The sequence below is a fragment of the Cyprinus carpio genome, chromosome A9 (assembly GCF_018340385.1).
Source record: "Cyprinus carpio isolate SPL01 chromosome A9, ASM1834038v1, whole genome shotgun sequence".
NCBI classification, from domain to species: domain Eukaryota; kingdom Metazoa; phylum Chordata; class Actinopteri; order Cypriniformes; family Cyprinidae; genus Cyprinus; species Cyprinus carpio.
This window is the reverse complement of record NC_056580.1, coordinates 18,661,835-18,684,856: the sequence shown is the minus strand read 5'-3', so window position 1 is coordinate 18,684,856 and position 23,022 is coordinate 18,661,835. Positions and strand designations below refer to the sequence as shown.

The following is a 23,022-nucleotide window of genomic DNA, read 5'->3' as shown; positions in this document are numbered from 1 at the left end:
AGTATTTTGTTGAGCCACCTTTTGCTTTAATTACAGCCTTTAGTGTGTTCAGATATGTTTCTACTAACTTTGTACATCTAGACTTTGCAATATTTGCCCACTCTTCTTTGCAGAACTGCTCAAGTTCAGTTCAATTTGATGATGACCGTTTGTGGACTGCAGTCTTCAAGTCATTCCACAGATTTTCATGGGGTTTAAGTCTGGGCTCTGATTAGGCCATGCAAGGACATTCACTTTTTTCTCCTTTAAACCACTGTGTGCTCAGTTTTGCTGTGAGTTTGGGTCATTGTCTTGTTGGAAGGTAAATCTTCTTCCAGTTGACAACTTTCTGGCAGAGGGCAGCAGATTTTCCTCAAGAATTTGATGGTATTTTGCCTTAATATGCTCTGATTCTATCCTGACAAGTGTTCCAGTCCCTGATGCAGGCACTCATAACAGGACATTACTGCCTCCATGTTTTACTGTAGGAATGCTGTTATCTGGATGGTGAGCTGTATTGGATTTCCGCCAGACATATCTTTTGGTGTTGAGGCCAAATAATTCAATTTTAGTCTCATCTGCCTCACAATCTATAAGGTGCGTTTTGGCAAAGCTCAGTTGTGACTGCATGTGGCTTTTCCTGAAGTGTGGCTTTTTTTTCTTGCAACCCTCGATCCCATACAAGTGATCTTCAAATTGTGGAGAATGTGATATTGTTGTCACATTCACACAATGACCACTCTTTGTCATAAATTTCTGCAACTGCATCAGAATTGCTATAGGCCTCTTGGTAGCCTCTCTGAGATGAGCATGATTTCACCAAGTACAACATGTTCCTAGATCAACATCCTTGTTGATCCTGGAACAACATTCCAATCAACCAATCAGAATTGAGATATATCTTTTCAGGAAATATCTGTTTTAGGCTTAAAATCAGGGTTAGATGCTTCTACACCCTTTTTAATCAGCTTTCATTCCACACTGATTTTAGGAATTAATTATGGGTAAGATTAGGTTTAGGGGTAGGGATCGGGTTAAGTCTATATTTTTGAACAATAATGTACAGGATCATCAAAAGATATTGATCCAGGAACATGTCTTACTTGGCAAAATCACAGCGACCACCTCTCTGATCAGTTTTCTCCTGGCTCTTTCATCAAGTTTAGAGCGAGTCCTGATCCAGGGAGGGTCTGTGTTGTACCAAATAACTTTCACTTCTTAATAGTAGACTTGACTGTGCTTCTAGACATTGATAAAGCCTTTGAAAAAATTTTGTATCCATCTCCTGATCTTTTGACACTGCCTTGCCACCTGTAATTGATTGTTTGCTTCATTTGCACTACCAATGACTGAAATGCTCCAGGAAAGCTCTTTTCATGAGCTAATCAAAATGACTACAGCTAATCACAGTTGAAATTCTTTTCTGTAACCACTGTAGGATCCATATATTTGCCATCAAGGCCAACCTGATCAATCTTGTTACCTAAAATAATGACAAAAATAGTCAATTCAACAGTGAAAACGTAGCCTGATTGCAGTTTTACATGCTTCACACTTTATGCTTTTCAATGGGCAAACTAAAACAAAATAAATTGCACACATTTTACTTTAAATAATGGTTACTTTAACTGTGGTTTATGTGTGATTGATACTCATCAAATTAGTCTGTTTCTGCAGAAACCTTTTGTTGCTCATGTGACTTCACACCTCTTTGCTCTCTGAGTGGCCTTGTGAAAATTCCACCTATGAAGCCCCTTTCTTTGCATGCAAACATGAGGTGAGAGGTAAACTAGAGGTGTATCTGAGCCAAAGTTGAGAACATTCTAGTTAGATGTCAATATGTCATATTCTATACTGTCTCTAAGGAAATGCATTTTGAGAGTTGGTCTGTCTTATTCAGTGTGGATCCATTAATTGACAACAAACTGTTACACTTGTAAATGTATAGCTGATTCTATTCATTTAAATTTCCATATTTAAAATAAAAATGTTCAAATCCTATTCGGTCAATGACCAGGTCTCTGACACCTATTTATTTATCTGGCAGATGAATATCAGAAATAATAAGAGTTCATACTGTAGGTGATCACATGAAATAAAATGCATCTCATGGTTTCTCATCTGATAGTTGACTGAATAAATTCCAAAGCATTTTGTGGTTGATAATTTAATAACATGAAATGAAATATATCACCATTTGTTAATAAAAAAATTGGACAATTTTTTTTTTAGATTTGATAAAATGACATGAACTATATTGTCCTTCCTAAAACAGATTAAAAATTTCTAGCTAATGTGACTGTCACTGACTGGGTTCTAAATAACAAGGAGAAAGTGCATCAAGAGCTGCAGGAAGTCACTCTGTATCTGCTGCTCACCTCAGAATATGTGCTGGTCATATAATTAGAATATCATCAAAAATTTGAATAATTTCATTAATTTCATTCAAAAAGTGAAACTTGTATATTATATTCATACACACAGACTGATATATTTCAAATGTTTATTTCTTTTAATTTTGATGATTATAATTGACAACTAAGGAAAATCCCAAATTCAGTATCTCAGAAAATTAGAATATAACATAAGACCAATACAAAGAAAGGATTTTTAGAAATCTTGGCCAACTAAAAAGTATAAAAATGAAAGAATGAGCATGTACAGCACTCAATACTTAGTTGGGGCTCCTTTTGCCTGAATTACTGCAGCAATGCGGCGTGGCATGGAGTCGATCAATCTGTGGCAGTGCTCAGGTGTTATGAGAGCCCAGGTTGCTCTGATAGTGGCCTTCAGCTCTTCTGCATTCTTGGGTCTGGCATATCGCATCTTCCTCTTCACAATACCCCATAGATTTTCTATGGGGTTAAGGTCAGGCGAGTTTGCTGACCAGTTAAGAACAGGGATACCATGGTCCTTAAACCAGGTACTGGAAGCTTTGGCACTGTGTGCAGGTGCCAAGTCCTGTTGGAAAATGAAATCTGCATCTCCATAAAGTTGGTCAGCAGCAGGAAGCATGAAGTGCTCTAAAACTTTCTGGTATATGGCTGTGTTGACCTTGGACCTCAGAAAACACAGTGGACCAACACCGGCAGATGACATGGCACCCCAAACCATCACTGACTTTGGAAACTTTACACTGGACCTCAAGAAATGTGGATTGTGCGCCTCTCCTCTCTTCCTCCAGACTCTGGGACCCTGATATCCAAAGGAAATGCAAAATTTACTTTCATCAGAGCACATGACCTTGGACTACTCAGCAGCAGTCCAGTCCTTTTTGAAGCGAGACGCTTCTGACACTGTCTGTTGTTCAAGAGTGGCTTGACACAAGGGATGCGACAGCTGAAACCCATGTCTTGCATATGTCTGTGCGTAGTGGTTCTTGAAGCACTGACTCCAGCTGCAGTCCACTTTTTGTAAATCTCCCCCACATTTTTGAATGGGTATTGTTTCACAATCCTCTCCAGGGTGCGGTTATCCCTATTGCTTGTACACTTTTTTCTACCACATCTTTTCCTTCGCTTCGCCCCTCTATTAATGTGCTTGGACACAGAGCTCTGTGAACAGTCAGCCTCTTTTGCAATGACCTTTTGTGTCTTGCCCTCCTTGTGCAAGGTGTCAATGGTCGTCTTTTGGACAACTGTCAATTCAGCAGTCTTCCCCATGATTGTGTAGCCTACAGAACTACAGTCGTGGCCAAAAGTTTTGAGAATTACATAAATATTAGTTTTCAAAAAGTTTGCTGCTAAACTGCTTTTAGATCTTTGTTTCAGTTGTTTCTGTGATGTACTGAAATATAATAATTACAAGCACTTCATACGTTTCAAAGGCTTTTATCGACAATTACATGACATTTATGCAAAGAGTATTTGCAGTGTTGGCCCTTCTTTTTCAGGACCTCTGCAATTCGACTGGGCATGCTCTCAATCAACTTCTGGGCCAAATCCTGACTGAGAGCAACCCATTCTTTCATAATAACTTCTTGGAGTTTGTCAGAATTAGTGGGTTTTTGTTTGTCCACCCGCCTCTTGAGGATTGACCACAAGTTCTCAGTGGGATTAAGATCTGGGGAGTTTCCAGGCCATGGACCCAAAATTTCAACATTCTGGTCCCAGAGCCACTTAGTTATCACTTTTGCCTTATGGCACGGTGCTCCATCGTGCTGGAAAATGCATTGTTCTTCACCAAACTGTTGTTGGGTTGTTGAAAGAAGTTGCTGTTGGAGGGTGTTTTTTGGTACCATTCTTTATTCATGGCTGTGTTTTTGGGCAGAATTGTGAGTGAGCCCACTCCCTTGGATGAGAAGCAACCCCACACATGAATGGTGTTAGGATGCTTTACTGTTGGCATGACACAGGACTGATGGTAGCGCTTACCTTTTCTTCTCCGGACAAGCCTTTTTCCAGATGCCCCAAACAATCGGAAAGGGGCTTCATCGGAGAATATGACTTTGCCCCAGTCCTCAGCAGTCCATTCACTGTACTTTCTGCAGAAGATCAATCTGTCCCTGATGTTTTTTTTTTTTGAGAGAAGTGGCTTCTTTGCTGCCTTTCTTGACACCAGGCCATCTTCCAAAAGTATTCGCCTCACTGTGTGTGCAGATGCGCTCACACCTGCCTGCTACCATCCCTGAGCAAGCTCTGCACTGGTGGCACTCCGATCCCGCAGCTGAATCCTCTTTAGGAGACGATCCTGGTGCTTGCTGGACTTTCTTGGACGCCCTGAAGCCTTCTTTACAAGAATTGAACCACTTTCCTTGAAGTTCTTGATGAACCTATAAATTGTTGATTTAGGTGCAATCTTAGTAGCCACAATATCCTTGCCTGTGAAGCCATTTTTATGCAACGCAATGATGGCTGCACGCGTTTCTTTGCAGGTCACCATGGTTAACAATGGAAGAGCAATGATTTCAAGCATCACCCTCCTTTTAACATGTCAAGTCTGCCATTCTAACCCAATCAGCCTGACATAATGATCTCCAGCCTTGTGCTCGTCAACATTCTCACCTGAGTTAACAAGATGATTACTGAAATGATCTCAGCAGGTCCTTTAATGACAGCAATGAAATGCAGTGGAAAGGTTTTTTTGGGATTAAGTTAATTTTCATGGCAAAGAAGGACTATGCAATTCATCTGATCACTCATCATAACATTCTGGAGTATATGCAAATTGCTATTATAAAAACTTAAGCCGCTACTTTTCCAATTTCCAATATTTATGTAATTCTCAAAACTTTTGGTCACGACTGTAGACTGAGAGACCATTTAAAGGCTTTGCAGGTGTTTTGAGTTAAATAACTGATTAGAGTGTGGCACCAGGTGTCTTCAATACTGAACCTTTTCAAAATATTCTAATTTTCTGAGATACTGAATTTGGGATTTTCCTTAGTTGTCAATTATAAACATCAAAATTAAAAGAAATAAACATTTGAAATAGATCAGTCTGTGTGTAGTGAATAAATATAATATACAAGTTTCACTTTTTGAATGGAATTAGTGAAATAAATCAACTTTTTGATGATAAAATTAAAATGAATGAATGAATTTTCTCTTTTAGACTTTTAAGTTTTATTTTATAAAATTTTTATTAAAAAATTATAATCTATTCTTATATATAGGTTCCATATATGTGCCATAATAGCTGAAAGGGCCAATCAGATCAATCTTAATATATAATAATGAAAAGAGAGTCAATTCAAGAGCGAAAACATGTAGCCTGATTGCAGTTTTGCATACTTCACACTCTCACACTCATTGCTTAATGCTCTTTTAAATGGGCAGAACACAACAACTATATTGCACAGATTAAGTTTCAAATAATGGTTATTTTAACTGTGCAGTGGGTTGGTGTGTGATTGCTTGGTACTTGTCTAATTAGTCTGTTCCTGCCAAAACCTCTTGCTTCCTGAGTGATGTTGTGAAAAGTCCCCCTTTGTGAAAATTCCCCCCGTTTGTTTGCAAGCCTGTGGTGAGTGATATGAAAACTAGAGAAGGTGTATTTGAGCCAAATTTGAGAATATTATTAAGGCACTAATGTCTATTATATACCATCTGTGAAAAGTAGATCCTTTCAGTGACAACCAACTACACTTGTAAATACACAAGCTTTTCAGTATTTGAAATACAAAAGTTAAAATCATATTTGGGCAAAGACCAGAGCTCTTATCTGGCAGATGAATGTCAGAGATCATAAGAGTTGGGGCTAATAGGAAGTAAAATGCATCTCATGCTTTCTTAGATGCTAGCTGTCTGAATCACACCAAAGCATTTTGAGGTTGATAATATAATAACATGAAATTAAATATATCACCATGTGTTATTTAAAAATATTCTGACTAAAAATGTTTTAGATTTCCTGAAATGACATTATTACATTATTGAGGGATGAAAAAAACATACCAGCTATAATGTAACTGTGGAAATGTATCAAGGGTGTATCAGGAAGTCACTTGCAAACTGCTGCTCACCTCAGAATACAGAATCTTGTAGCAGCGGTACTTCAGTTCAGAAAAATATGATTGACAGTATCACAAATGGAAAATATTTGTCTGTCTAGTAATACTATACAATTTTTATTTATAATTACGAATATATGTATAATGAAGTAGAAAAACAAGAGCCAAACAGTTTATTCATATGGATCTTTATTTATTGTTGATGTCTCAAGTAAATAGTTCTGTACATGCATAATATTAACTATTAATATAATGTTATTATTAACTTGCTAATATAGCAAAGAATTGTGAATAATTTATAATTTACAAAGATAAAAAAAAAAGTAAATCTGTGATAATATTAATTTCTTCCTTCAGATGACTGGTAACTAATCCTAAAGATTAAGCAGAACTGGTTATTTTAATTAAAAAATCTTCTGAAATGATACTATAAACAGAGAAACTGTTTACATTAACTTTTACTTACAAATATCTCAGAATACAGGTGATGATCAATTCACATAAATCCTTCTGTCATGGCAAGCTGGATGTTAATGTAAAAAAAAAACATTCAAAAACAACCCTTCAACTGATAGGTCTCTGCAAAGGAACATGATGACAGAAGATTATTCATATGCTTATTCTAAACCCACCAACCCAAAGTATGTGTTACCTCAATCATTGTGCAGACTTTTGAAATTAAAGCGCCTCCTGTCGGTGAAACTCTGCATCTAAGGAGGAAAAAAATAAGACTATTAAATAACAAAAAATAAAAAATAATGCATTACACTATATTAAATTATAAATGAATTACATATTCAGTTTGATTTAGAATCTTATAAGTAGTTGTATTACTGTAACTTGTACACAAATGTGGTCACATACAAAAAGAGAAATTACACACTCTCACCTGGCTAGGGTCTCTTGTGAAGTATCTCTTCTCTATTACCTAAAGAGACAAAATAACAATTTGCACAAAATATTATATATATATATATATATATATAATATATATATATATATATATATATATATATATATATATATATATATATATATATATACATACACTACCGTTCAAAAGTTTGGGATCAGTAAGACTTGTAATGTTTTTTAAAGAAGTCTCTTCTGCTCATCAAGGCTGCATTTATTTGATCAAAAATGCAAAAAAATAAAAAAATAACTGCAATCTTGCAAAATGTTATTAGAATATAAAATAATGGTTTCTATTTAAATATCCTTTAAAATATAATTTATATCTTATGATGCAAAGCTGAATTTCCAGCATCATGACTCCAGTATAAAAGTGTCACATGATCCTTCAGAAATCATTCTAATATGCTGATTTATTATTAGAATTATCAATGCTGGCAACAGCCAAATATTTTTTTGGAAGCTGTGAAACTTTTTTTTCAGGATTCTTTGATGAATAAAAAGTTAAAAAGAACAGCATTTATTAAAAATAGAAATCTTTTTTTAACAATATACACTACCATTCAAAAGTTTGGGGGTCAGTAAATTTTTATTCTTTCTTTTTTTAAAAGAAATTAAAACTTTCATTCAGCAAGGATGTGTTAAATTGATAAGAAGTGATAGAAAAGATTTATATTGTTAGAAAAGATTTCTATTTTGAATAAATGCTGTTCTTTTTAACTTTTTATTCATCAAAGAATCCTGAAAAAATATTGCAGTTTCCAAAAAAATATTTGGCAGTACAACTGTTGCCAACAATGATAATTCTAATAATAAATCAGCATATTGGAATGATTTCTGAAGGATCATGTGACACTTTTATACTGGAGTCATGATGCTGGAAATTTAGCTTTGCATCATAAGATATAAATTATATTTTAAAGGATATTTAAATAGAAAATTTGCATTTTTGATCAAATAAATGCAGCCTTGATGAGCAGAAGAGACTTCTTTAAAAAACATTACAAGTCTTACTGATCCCAAACTTTTGAACGGTAGTGTATATATATGCTAATACACTGCACAGAGACACAGTATATCAGACATTTACACCAGGACAGAGAACCGTTAGGATCAGAGTGGAAATACACATTTTAGTTTCACTGAAGTCTCTACCTTGTCAAAGAATCGGCTCAGTTTAACAGCATTTGATGATCCAGCAGCAAGATACCGTGGATTTGTACAATCCTGAGAAGAAAAGCAGGAAAAAGCTCAGAAATCTCCCAAAGGAGATTTAATACAACAAATGGAAACAAGTTTTTTGCTTAAAATGATATTTGTTTGGGTTGAGACATTATAACAGTACTGAAAAGCACACACCAAATTGATCTCTTCCGCATTAAAGTCTTCAGATATAAAGGCAGTGCGAGTCAGGACATCATTCCGCTTGTTTTCCGGGATCTGATCAAATTTGGTGCCAATTATCAGAAGGGGAACGGAGTTCTCTGCAAACTGTTCTCTGTCATAATCCCTGAAAGTGCAAAACCTCAGAATTATTTCCTTTTAACATATCTAGGACCTTATAGACGTATTCTCTCACTGTATTCCGATATATAAAGGTAACCTTGACTCACCCATTTGATACAATGATGCCAGTCGGAGATGAGTCTTTGCTCAGTGCCTCCAGTGACCAGGGGTACAGATTCTGAGAGGATTTCTTATTGGTCAAATCATGAACTAAAATAATGCCTAGAAGGGAAAAAATGAGAAGTGATTTAGCGTTAAAGTAGAGAAATTACAAATATTCCAGAATTACTTTGTATACATGTAAGAACAACTTTAAATGATGTGTCTGATACATAACCATTTACAGAATTGTAAAACACAGCTCTGGTGCTTTTAACACTGCTGGCACTGCCAACAGATCCCCCAACGTCCCAGAGTTCAATGTAGTATGTCTTCTCTTCTGGAGTGCCTTCTCTGTAGTCATGAACCTGAGATAAAAAGCAAGACAAGGATTGCTATATAGGTTTATGATATTGACACAGAAAATTAATAATAATCACTGCGAATTGTCACTGTACCCTGACGTCCACTGAGCAGCCCACAGTCCATGACGGATTCCCCAAAACTTGATTCTGGCAGAGTAAATGTACAAGAGAGGACTTCCCTACTCCTGTAAACAGACATAAAGTAACGCTGATCAGAACAGCAATACTGATGAAGTATTTATTTTTAACAGAAAAAGAACAACGTCGAAAGTGTGGTTTCTCATGTTTAATATTCTCAAATAATATTGAACATAATAGTAATATTGCAGAAATCCATGCAAATGTGGCAGGCTATATTCTAGCTCGAGTCCAATATTAGACAACACGCTTACAATTTAAATTTACATTCACAATATATGTGAGGAGGTTACAGACAAACAATGCTGATAGATTATCTAGATAAAATGTATTACCGGAATCTCCCAAAACCAACACTTTCACCCTATCCAAAGATGCCATTTCTTTCCGGAAGTAACTGCACTGTCTCTCTGTCCGTGTATAAAAACAAAATAAAAGTTGCAGGTGGGTATAGCAAGAAATCAATGTCGATAAAACGGAAAGTATAAATTGAAAAAAATAAAATAAAATCTGTATTTAATAGTAGCCCTTGTATGATATGCAGCTGAATTTTTATTCGCTCGTCTGTGTTAAATATCAACATTATTTGGTTTACCAGTTCTAATAATATAATATAATATAATATAATATAATATAATATAATATAATATAATATAATATCAGAAAGCCGTATGGGTTATGATGAGACTTTTTTTCGATTTAACTTTTATAACTTTTATAACACCCCCTTTTAAAATTAAGCCGGAATTTTGACACAGAACAAAAAGACTTTTACAGACATAAAACAAAGAAAGCCGGTGTATTTTATTGGACTTCTGATAGAAAGAAGGACCCATGGCTGCTAGAGGAATGAAATTGTCGAGTGTTTGTTTTCTACTTTTTTATGCGATATTGACAGTGCTGGCTGGGTAAGTGACTATAGTGTTATTTTCAGGGTTTTATGTTCAGTGCATTATAAACTCGGTACTCTGGCTGGTACACATGTTTCACTGTGATTGGTCTACGCTACTGTCTGTGCTGGTGAAGCTCGCCATAAACTACTGAATATCACCTCTCTTATTTATTGTACTTTAATGCGTTAATTTATAACTCGAAATGTTTTTTTTGTTCGAAACAGGACAGTATTTTATAAGTGCTGTCCTGTAACAAGGCTGATAAGTTGTCATTGTTGTCACGTTTGTATTAATGTTAATTTCTTTCAGAAATATCTTAAGCTTCATCCTGTTGTCTTCCGGCTGATTTTCTCATCAATATGTATAGATGTTAAATGATTATAGATCAGTATCGATGTATCGGTGTCTGTTCATCATTAGTTTGAATGAATGAACTGGTGTACGAATGAAAAGTTCTAAAGTAACGTAACGTGTATTTCAGGAGGGATTTCTACAAAATTCTGGGCGTTAGTAAAACAGCATCGATTAAAGATATTAAGAAAGCCTACAGAAAGCTGGCACTGCAGCTTCATCCAGATAGAAACCAAGATGACCCAAATGCCCAAGACAAATTTGCCGACCTCGGAGCTGCTTACGAGGTAGGATTGTTTATGCTCTAACAAGTCCTTTCAAGTGGGATCTTTGTCGTTTTCACTCTCACGCTTCATGTGTTGAACAAAGAAATAATGCATTAGGGAATGACATTAATTAGTTTCTATGCGAATATTATTCGTAACTTTAATACAGATATCTAAATTGGCGATGTTTTGTGTCACTAAAGCATTGCATTACAGATTTATCATATTTTTCTGAACAAGACATCAATAGAATGGTAGAAAGCTAGTAAATCTGACCAGCATGAGCGTTGTTGTTAGAAACGAACCGATGGAGCGATTTGATTGGTTGGAAGAAATGTGTGGCCGCCTCTGATTGGTTGAAACATCTGCTTATTTTTTTTTTATTCAGGATATTTATGACGTGGACCTCTAGTGTAGCTTGTATTGATGCGCACTGTGTGCAAAATGGGATTCTTATTACGTAATAAATTATTTTCTTTTTAATGGCAAATAGTCAGTGGTTGGCTCCATTATAATATTAACAATGTTGTAATGGAGCTGTTTGTGTACCTTTCATACATAAATAAATATTTTATATATTACATTAAAATGATAAAACTGTGATTTAAATTAATTTTTATATTTCAATATATAATATTAGATTTTTTTTTTTTCAAAGTTATATTTATTTATTTATTTATTTTTAAGCAGATTGCTTTAAAAAAGAAAAGAAAAAGGAATGTCATTTTAATTGGTCTATAACCATATCAGAAATGAGAAATTAATTAGGGTGCTAAAAGTAAAAAATTAGGCGTTAAAAATGCCTCTCTCTTTTTAAATTTTTTTTATTTAGTATTTTTGTATATTTCATAACATCTAATTATGGTTTTAGACACTATATTAAACTGTGTGTTTTGTGTTGAACAGAAATTTCCCCCTAAAAACAACTTCAGGGTGCAAATATTGCCCCTTAAGAGTTCACTGTGTTTTTCAGGGTGACAAGACTATTTTCTGAAGGTTCTTTTTAATCACAGGTGCTTTCAGATGAGGAGAAAAGGAAACAGTATGATGCGTATGGAGAGGAGGGGTTAAAAGAAGGCCATCAAAGTTCACACGGTGATATATTCTCCAGGTAAATAAGCCTCAGCTTAATTAAGAGTTTTATTCAACAGTTAACTACTGAAATTTTTGTAAAATTTCCCATGAATGTTGTGTGAATTTAGTATAGATTTGCAAATGTCTGATGCATAGTTGGTATTCTCATTTTAGATGCATGCCCATTTGAAACAAAACTGTTGGTATTGTAACTGCACATTCATACAGTATTTGCCTGCATTGATATTCAAATATGTGTTTTTTTTTTTTTTTCAAGTTTCTTTGGCGACTTTGGATTTATGTTCGGTGGAAATAGGCAGCCAACTGGCCGAGATATTCCGAGGGGTAATGACATAGTACTGGACCTTGAAGTAACCCTAGAAGAGGTGTATTCAGGGAATTTTGTAGAGGTGAGCTTCTTTTTTTGTTCTTGCTCCTTCTCCATTTCCATCCTGATGTACAGGCTTTGTCTGGCAATGTATATGCATAGTCACATGGATATGGACACTCTCCTTTCATTTTTCCTGTCCTTCTGTTTCCTCTCTTCTTCAACATGCAGGTGGTGCGAAACAAACCTGTAGCAAAAGAAGCCCCAGGCAAAAGAAAATGCAACTGCCGGCAGGAAATGAGAACCACGCAGCTAGGACCAGGTCGCTTCCAGATGACACAAGAAGTAGTCTGTGATGAATGCCCCAATATCAAGTAAGCTTTTCCAGTGATCACTTTCACTAGGACATACTATGATTTTCTGTTAAAGACTGTATCATTGTTTCCAGGCTTGTGAATGAAGAGAGAACACTAGAGGTGGAGATCGAGCAGGGTGTGAGAGATGAGATGGAATACCCTTTCATTGGGGAAGGTATGGGAAATAATTATATGCATAACTCAATACAGTAATATTTATTTTTATGAATTGGCTAGATGCTGCAACATATTATTTATAGAATGTGACACATCTGTTGTTTGACTCACTACAGGTGAACCTCACATTGATGGTGAGCCTGGAGATCTGCGTTTCCGCATCAAAGTTTTAAAGTAAGAGTATTAAATTGTAGCAATTAGAACAGTGAATTGAACTTTTTTCTTAATGTATAATATAATGTAGGTTAATGTACCTCTATTTATTCTCTGTCTTAAAGAGTGAGAATTTATGAACTGTTTCCAGTTCATCACATGTAAATTTCTTCTTGTCCAGGCATCCAGTGTTTGAGCGCAGAGGTGACGACCTTTATACAAACGTCACCATCTCTCTGGTAGAGGCTCTGGTCGGTTTTGAGATGGACATCACTCATTTAGATGGTCACAAGGCATGTTTAGTTTAATTTTTGTACTATATATTTATATTACATGTCACATGTGTAACTAAAAGCCATGACTTAATAGCGTATCATAATTCAAAGTTTAAATGAATTCATTAATATATTTTTTTGGTTCCTTAATATCTTCCTGTTGCCATATGTTGAAGTATTTGCTGAATAAAAAAAGACTCATCATAAACTCACACAGACTTGTCTTGTGGTCTTGTAGGTGCACATTGTCAGAGATAAAATCACTAAGCCAGGAGCTCGTATTTGGAAGAAGGGTGAGGGCTTACCAAATTTTGACAACAACAATATCCGTGGATCGCTCATAGTCACCTTTGATGTAGATTTCCCCAAGGAGCAGCTTGATGACCAGCAGAAAGATGGTAAGAGAACATTTAGGGAATATAGACAATGGGTTTTTCTTAGTAGACAGATGCTCCCTCTTCTATGTGACTACTGTGGAGTTTCTGTATATTTTTGTGCATTTGTGAGTTAATAAATGCAACAATTTATTTTTCCTTAGGTATAAAGCAACTTCTGAAACAGGCACCATCTCAGACGATTTATAACGGACTGCAGGGATACTGACAAATCTGCCAAATAAATCAGGACTGATTGCCCTGTCCCTGTCTGCCCTTCACACACATGCACACTGAGGAACAAGCAATGGGTTGTATTTATTTTTTTCTGATTGTTCTCAGGAAGGGCTGAATATGTTTTTTATTTTATTTTTTATTATTATTTTATTTCATTTACATTTTTAAAGGCCTCGTTTTCTCATGGAAAGATTTTTTTTTTTTGACTCAACATGTTTCTGTTCAAATTACTATTTTTCCTTATATAGTCCCTGGTGTCATACTTGGAGTAAGTAGTTCAAGACATTTTTCATCAGTTAAGTGTTTGGACGCTAACTTTCTGCTATGACCAGTAAACCACCATCCACTCATGGATCAGCATAATGATTAGTGCCAGATGACCTGAGACCTACTGCACCACAAAAACAGAAAGAGGACTGAAACTTTAAACCAGAGGACTATTTAAACACCTTCCTCAGCATTATATGTCATCAAGATTTTTTTCGTCAAATCCTTTAAGAAAGAAACCGTTATATGAATGTAAGTTCATTGACCTTTCTCAACTTGGGCTCTTCGGTTTTTGGTCTGCTTGTTTTAAAGAACAGAATCATGTTTGGTTTGTGTGTTTGTGTGAGTGAAATTGCCTTGTTCAGATTTGTCGTCTGGCTACATATCTGTTTCCTTTGAGGCATTTACTTGGGTTTTGAAGTTCAAACAGTAGACCTCTTAAACTGTACGGTTCAACTCTTTCCTGTGAAATTTTATGTGACAGACTCATGTTCTTGTTTCTTTCGCAACCCATCCTGATGTTCATTGGGTCTCTTCCTATTTAGTAACTATCCTTTGCTCATTTGTGGACTGTACCAGAAAAAAAAAGAAAAGAACAACTTCTTAGGATTACTTGTGCACAAGTGAAGGAAATCTCATTTGTCATTTTCAAATGAAAATTAAAAGTTTCTAATTATGGTTAAAAATGGGTTTGATGTGAAAACAGATTTATTTGTTTATTTTGGAAGATTTCTGACATGTCGCTTCACAATTTAATTTATTTGCCTTAGTGGGTTTCTTGAAACTTCAATGGTTACAGTGGAAATCGAATGCATATTAATTAATTTTCAGTGAATGTTTGGTGTAGTTTTAGCAGCGGTTAGGTAGGCAGTAACTTACTTGTCCAGTAGAGGGCAGCAAATAACAGAAGATCTCCAGGATATAGTGCTCTTTTAAAGTTTCTTAAGACTAGAAGTTTATCTAGGTATTACTATTATAACTATTACACAATATTATACAATATATATTATATAGAATGTGTAAATGTCATAATGTGTCATATGATACAGTGTGTGTCTGTGTGTGGTGACACTAGACATCTAAATATAATGTATATTTTACGGATATAAAAAATAGAATATATATAACGTTTTAAACTAGAAATTTATAAATTATACAGTGTCATAACTTGAAATAATAAGGCAAACCCACATTTGTTTCTCAGAAATCTCAACACATTTAGAACGGAGTTATTAATGCCCACGTTATAGGATGCATTAATTACAGCTCATTACAGATCAAAGGCATTTGCTGTCTTTAATCATGTGGTGGAATTCCACCCAGTTTCATAAGACCTACTGTGCTTGTGAATGCCTTATGTGCATTTGACCTTCTAGTAAGGGATAAGCTCCATATACTGAACACTCCATATGGAGATTGATTTGTGTGTATTTGCTAATCACTGTCATGTTTGCTGATAATACAGTGTGTGGTGTCATTCAGAGTTGAAGGCAAAGAGTGTCTGCTTGTCTGACACGGAGTTCACCCGTTGCCATATTGGTTATGACCTCTGAATGCACTGCAGGTGGTTTTACTTACACTGCGTTGGAGGCCAATGAGCTGAAGTGGCGGTACCATTGCGCTGAGTCAGGCCTGAGCCCCGCTCTGAGTGTCCGGGACGAGAGGACGGGTGGTCGCCCTTCTTGGGGAGGTCGTCTGACAGGGTGTAGCCTGGAAGTATTAGAGGCATCTGTTTGTATGACTGTTTTACAGTGTGGTTTTACATGTTGTGAATTTGTATCTGTGAGGCTGTGTGTGAACACTCCACACATGTTTGTTAGATGGAGTAACAAGGATGAAGAGAATGTAAAGGACAGTCAAACCAAATGTGTATATGAGTGTTACAATCATTTGTAATTAAAGAGATGAAATAAGGCGTTTCCTTGAGGGACTTGTAAGCAGGATAAATGTGCATGTGTGGAGTATATGGGGGGTCTCTCTCAAACATCTCCTTAGCATCTGCTCTGGAGATTCATTCCCTTAACCCCACAACGCCAAGCCACAAACCTCTCCATTCACCCAGCTATTTACCCTGCTTTAGGTTTCCTTTCAAATCATTCTTAGTCAAGACTTATACCGCTCTTCCTCTGTTTCCCCTCCCAAATGTCCTCCAGAATAGATTTTAATTGTTCCTTTTGGTTGACGGCTCTCACTATGTACAATATATTTGTATGTTTTGAACTCCCACATTGGTATTAATGCTGAAGGCGGGGGAGTTTCTACTGGTGGTCCACCACAGGGTTGACATAGCAGTCGCTTGAATCCGGTCTTAGTCTGACTGATTTAATAACCGCTCATGTTGTTCACTTTCTTGTCATTTAGCTGTGGTCTTCAGCAAATATAACTTTAAGTGTAGGTGCAACCACAGATGGAGCTATAATTTTGTTCATCCCTTTTAATGTGCTCTGTACCTACAAACAAATAAAACACTTTACTTGACAGTTCTGTGAAAGATTTAGTGAGGAAAAAAACTAATTCTGTCATCATTTACTCCCCCGATGTTGTTCCAAACCCATATGACTGAGCTTCTATCTTCCACACACACACACACACACACACACACACACACACACACACACACACACACACACACACACACACACACACACACACACACACACACACACAAATGAAAAATTGTAATGGCCCCTCATTAAATGGGGACTGAGGATTTAGCTTTAAAAATCACAAAAGCTCTATAAACGTATAAAAGTGACCCATGTGTGTTCGTAATTAAGTATCACTTTATTATATAGAATTCCTCCTGTGTTACACAGAAGATATGCAGTCATACAGGTTTGGAGACACTTTATTAATAGATTAATTAATGATCGAATGTTTGGTTTAATCTGTCCTAATATTTTAATAACAGACACATAAGCACAATAGTTTCCTCATGAGGGCAGTGTTCTCTTTACAATGGTAATGCAGGAACCATCTGTTACACATAGTTGGGATGTGTGCCACTGAGTGAGATGAGGTCTGGGAACAAGCCTGAACACATTGCTTTTGGGAACACTTTCTGAGCAGATCCTTGAGGTTCAAAACAATCCTGTCAGGCTGTAGATTTTAATGGCATAATTGCAGAGACTTCCTAGCTGTGCTGGGTCAAAGCCGCCTGCTTACCCCGAGTTTGCTCTATTTACCGTTTTAATTGTTTAATTTTTACTCATTTTGCTTATTTTCAGTCCAAACCAGGATAAGGATGTGTTCAATTTAAATGGGCTAACTTACTATCTGTCTGTCTGATCTATCTATCTATCTATCTATCTATCTATCTATCTATCTATCTATCTATCTATCTATCTATCTATCTATCTATCTATCTATCTATCTATCTATCTATCTATCTATCTATCTATCTAATGTATTTTAATGGCACAATTAAAAAGGCTTCCTGGCAGTGCTGGGTCAAAGCACTTCCACTTATTCTGACTTTGCTGAATGTCTCGTTAATAATTTTATATTTGGTAATTAATTAATAATTGGTTCATTTTGCACATATTAAGGTAATATCATTATATTTTATGTATTTTTGTAGTACCTTGGAATACCATTTACTCTTTGGTATGTGATTGCATAAATCAGTACTATGGTTTATTCAAAAATTCCACAATTTTTACCCCCCGATACATTGTACAATAGTACGGCCACAGTATGTTTTCCAAAGGGTTCAGCTATGAGAATAACAATCTGTGTCATGTTTAGCTGGTTGTGGTTATTAGTGCTCCGACTACATATTGAAAACACATACTGGGGGAAAAACAGGGTATCCAAAATAGCAGTACTTGATGAACAAATCCAGCTATTTTGTGGCCAGAAGCCTGAAGTGAACAAAAGGCAGCACTTGCATAGAATAATACATGTCAGTTGTCTTCAGCCCATTGCTGCTTTGAAGGCGGCCGTGGATGGCCAGCGCCGTCCCATGTGCGGGAAGCCTGTGTACGCTGTGCTACTATATAAAAGACTGTCGATTCAAAGGCAAAAAGCCTCAACTATTTAACAGCGAGTTGTTGGCTCTAATTATGGGAAACATAGGCAGGAAAAAGTGGCTTGGGGTTTTTCAATCCGTCTGTTTGTGAGGACGAGATGCTGTTTATTGAAATATTTTCAAGGCTAAACATAGACAACTGTCATTATGGACGGTCTCCTCAGAATGTCTTAAATATACTGCATCCCTATTTCACAGGCTAATGCGACGCTGTAAGGGTTGAAACTGGACTTCGGCATCCACATCCTCAGGAAGAGGTGGTAGAATCACGTGAAGCCAGAGACACAAACAGCGCTCAGACCACCAGTCTTGATTAAAAGGGCTGCCTGCATTTGACACAAGGTTAAGCAGAGCATTTGTTGCTTCCAGGCACATATGGGCTACTGTACAGAAATTTACAGAGTCATGTTGTACTAATATCCCATAATGGTTTGTGCTCAACTGGAACTGAGTGAGGCACTCTGTCCAATTTAACCTCCCTCAGCTTTTATCACCAGTGACATGATTTTAAAGTAATATGTAAATACCATGGTACGTGAATATGGTAATAATTCATTGCCATAATATATATGCGCATTTAGCAGACACTTTTATCCAAAGCAACAGTGCATTCAAGCTAAACATTTTTTACCAGTACATGTACTCCCTGGGAATCAAACCCACAACCTTTTGTATTGCTAACACAATGCTCTACCACTGAGCCACAGGAACACTATACCAAATATACAAAATTACCATTGGTAACACTATTTGATACAATCAGTGTACCATGGTATGCCACAGTATTTTTTGTAAGGGTATTAGGTTGCCCTTGCATGAGCTGTTGGTGGAATTACCCACTTTGAATTTCAAAAACACCCACAAGTTCAGCAGGATTAAAAAAAAAAATAAGGCTAAATGTATGTATGTGAAAGTACAGTAAGCATTAGAGATGCTTGAGGACTGGAGCGCTGAAAGCAGTCTTTGTGTGGGTGTTGAGTCCATCCTACAACCTCCCCGCAACCGTGGTGCCCGGGGTCCTGTGGTGGCGGATCACAGTTAATAACTGTGTGGTTGGCTGTCAAGATCACTTAGCCTGATGCTGGGCAGGCAGGACCTATGAACAGAGCTTCCTCTGGCCGATTGAGAGTGCACGTGTGTCTGTGAATGTATGCCCATGTATACACCAGTATCTTGACCTTAAACCAGAGGAGAAAAAACTTGCATATAAAGGTGTTGAGATGACTCTGTAATAGCTATTTGAATCTTACAATATCTTCTTGCATTTGCATTTTGCATTTTCTGCAGCATACTACAGTAACTGATTCATAACGTTAACGTTATGATTCATAACTGATTCAATTACTGCAGCATAGTACAGTTATTGAATCATAACTTTATGATTCATAAACGAATGAGTCAAATCAGTGTCCAAAATTGTAAAAAAATAATAATAATAATTATAATTTTAATTGCTTCAGTTAAATTCTGTACAATATTCCCTTACCATTACAGTGAAAACCTAATAGAATGATTCAGTGAAAACATGGTAATTTATGTAATTTAGCTATAAAGTACTGTTAAATGTATGGTTTACCAAATAATTTACAGTTAAATCTCTGTAAAACTCAACAGGAAAATGTTTTACAGTAAATTGTTGTTGTTTTTGTAAGTATAAATAATCCTGCAACATGCATCACTTGTTATATTTAAATAGTTTTGTTTTTAATAAGTTATGTGCATTAGGGTGTTTTTTGCAATATTTTTTGTCATGTAGTTTAAGCTTATGTTTTTACTTTAGATTAAAGGTTGAATTATATACAGGCACCTGTATACAGAGGATACAAAATGCTACCCTCTAATACCCATTACATTGTCACCATATTTTTTTTAATCATAAATCTCTGACCATTTTAAATGTTATATATATTTTTTAAGACTATATATATATATATATATATATATATATATATATATATATATATATATATATATATATATATATATATATATATTAAACTTAACAGTGCAGGTACCTGTGTTTTAAAGTAATAAGAAAAAGTAGACAACGGCAGAAAATGCAACATGCTAACTAGCTGTTTTGTTGCATCTCTCATCAGTGTTAGCTGATACTTGGGCCAATATCTAGTAGAACCTCCCGATGGGGATGAGGACACAAATGGCTTTTATTTTATAGACAAACAGTGCAAGCTATATATATGCTGTCTGTTTGGGATTCAAAGTCCAGCTCATCCTCAAGTGTGTAGATTAGAAAAAGGTTGATGAAGATGGGGATACCCGACCTTCAGCTGTTTGCTTGGTTCCATTCTAGCCTCTGATCCTGGTACAGATAACCAGGTGACTTCTTTGTATTGAATAAAGCTAGACATTATGTGTACAATTGCTGAGGTTTAGGAAGCACTTTGAAAGACACAACAATAACACAGTAGTATGTTGCTTTTTGACAGAATTTTAAATATAGAATTTAGCATGAGTGAAAATGTGAGATTGAGCGAGTGTTCCCTAAATAGCTTTTGGACCACCATTTCATGGGTCTAAGGAAAGTGTAGTATTTTTGTTTTGTCATAGCTCATTGATCCCTTCCACACCTTTCCGCAGACGCTTTTCCCAGATCACTTGATTGGTTACTAATGCACAGGCTGTCAGTCAATGTGCTCCAGGGCTCCTGTATCAGACTCCCTTGGGTGGAGGCTGAATAAGTTCCATGCAGTCAGGCCAACAAATTAAATCCCAATCAGTTAGAAAGCCCTGAACACTGCTTCTAGCCAGACCCCCAGGCCTGCACACACAAGCCACTTCGCAGCTCTGATTCCACCTAGAGCTGCACAAAGCAGAGACAGCTTTGGCCTTGTCCTTGACAAGACCCCTGAGCTCACCACCATTCCCTACTCCTCTCCCTACACACTCTTCCTGAGAGAAACCAGGTGCTACAGAGGCTGAAATAGTTTTGGCTGTTCTTCTCCTTTCACCCCTGGAACTGGTACGCCATTTCCCACTACTTGGGTCATTTGCACTATCACCTTTCCACTTGATTTTAAAATTTCTTGCTTTCCAGTTTCAAACCGACAGGCTTTATTCGTAAGTCACTTCGGAGACTTCAAAATTGCACTGTGCAAATTATAATGTGGAAAAAGTTCAGCTTGGTTTATCAAATAGGCATTTACAACAACTCCAGATTATGAGAACATGATGTTTTGTCTGTTGTGTAGCCAGCATAAAAATGGCATTTATGGATACAACTTGCAAATAGAAATCAAAATGCAAAGTCAATATATTTTATATTTGTCCAGGCTAGCTCTGGATTGTTTTCTGTTGACTTTGCATTGCCCCCAATTTGAACATTTTGTAACACTTTTTGGTAACAGCTATTTGCTAATGGTTTTCTCTTAAAGGGTTACTCCACTCTCTTCATATCACCATATGCTGTGTATGCTCTTCTGTGTCATCCGCCACAAGGATGTTTCTACATGTATTTTGTTTTGATTTGAAAAAAACAATAACAGCACATCCTTGTGGCGCAGATGACACAGAAGAGCATACACAGCGTATGGTGATATGGAGAGACACAGAGGAGACTTTTGACAAAGGAATTATTGAATAACGTCGTTATTTTTGTTTTCTTCGCTTACAAAAAGTGTTCCCGTCGCTACATATAACCCTGATTGCATGTCTGATGGCAGATGGAGTATTCTGACGACGACTTTCATACCTTTTATGTACCTCAACACTGTTATTTACTTGGCAGTCTATGGGACAATCTCAAGCCTCCAGGTTTTCATCCAAAATATCTTAAATTGTGCTCTGAAGACAAAATGAGCTTTTACGGGTTTGGAACGACATGGGGGTAAGTGATTAATGACAAAATTTTAATTCTGGGGTGGAGTATCCCTTTAATAAACTCTTAATCACTGCTTATTAATATTAAATAAGGTAGTTGTTGTAGTAGTTCTTTTTAGATATTGGGTGGGGTTAAGGGATCTAGAATATGGTCATGCTGAATAAGGCATTAATATGTGCTTTATAAATACTAATAAACAGCCAGTATGCTATTAATATGCATGCTAATAAGCAACTAGGTAATAGTGAATGTGTTCCCTAAACTAAAGCGTTAATGCAGTTTTTTCCAGACTCTACTTAGCAACTATAACAACATCTTTGTCACTTGAGTTGTGTTATTTTTGAACTGTACTGTATGTGTCTACATTGATTGTAACTAGCGAACACTGTCTCCATAAATGGTTCTCACACATTTTCACATGCAATAACTGAACAATACAGTGCAGCTGATTACAAATTTGTCAGTTAGTCGAACCAAATTTTTTGAACTATATGCCATTTTGTTAAATGATACCGTTTCAGTAAAAATGGAGAAAAAGATCAACAGATGTGTGAGTGAACAAATAAAGAAGGTGACTTGTCAGAAATGATTATTAAAAAGCTTGTAGTTGCATGACACTGGCCAAAAACTAAAGCCAGGTTCATGCTAATTACTATTCCTAATTGCTATTCTGAGATTATATTTGTCATTTGCTGGAATGCAACTAAGTTTTTGACACATCAAATTGCTTAATTCTGCACGTCATGCATAAGAAACCATTACATTTTCCTTTGACAATACTTATGTTACAGAGTATAAAAATCCAAGCTATTATTCAGTGCCATCACTCATATAATTTATTTTACTACATAGATTGTGCTGAACTGAAATCAAGATGTTTGCATAACCATTAATGTACTTGCTGTTGGACCCCACCCTTCATCTGAGAGTTTTTATCCTCTAAATAACTTGAA

The 23,022-nt window shown here is 36.1% G+C and overlaps 2 protein-coding genes across 2 annotated transcripts; one reads left to right on the top strand and one right to left on the bottom strand.

Moving 5' to 3' along the window:
• Nucleotides 1-6,620: 6,620 nt before the first annotated feature.
• LOC109087121 (rab-like protein 3) lies at nt 6,621-9,887 on the bottom strand. Its single transcript, XM_042763905.1, has 8 exons — nt 9,786-9,887; nt 9,406-9,497; nt 9,186-9,315; nt 8,956-9,070; nt 8,702-8,852; nt 8,498-8,569; nt 7,320-7,358; nt 6,621-7,140 (listed from the first exon to the last, which is right to left on the bottom strand). The coding sequence occupies exons 1-8, from the start codon at nt 9,829-9,831 to the stop codon at nt 7,084-7,086; spliced, it is 702 nt and encodes a 233-aa protein (XP_042619839.1). The 5' UTR covers nt 9,832-9,887; the 3' UTR covers nt 6,621-7,083.
• A 332-nt stretch (nt 9,888-10,219) lies between these two features.
• LOC109087116 (dnaJ homolog subfamily B member 11) lies at nt 10,220-14,889 on the top strand. Its single transcript, XM_042763904.1, has 10 exons — nt 10,220-10,358; nt 10,825-10,981; nt 11,974-12,071; nt 12,312-12,444; nt 12,594-12,736; nt 12,811-12,893; nt 13,012-13,069; nt 13,230-13,341; nt 13,562-13,721; nt 13,862-14,889. The coding sequence occupies exons 1-10, from the start codon at nt 10,285-10,287 to the stop codon at nt 13,924-13,926; spliced, it is 1,083 nt and encodes a 360-aa protein (XP_042619838.1). The 5' UTR covers nt 10,220-10,284; the 3' UTR covers nt 13,927-14,889.
• The last annotated feature ends 8,133 nt before the right edge of the window (nt 14,890-23,022 follow it).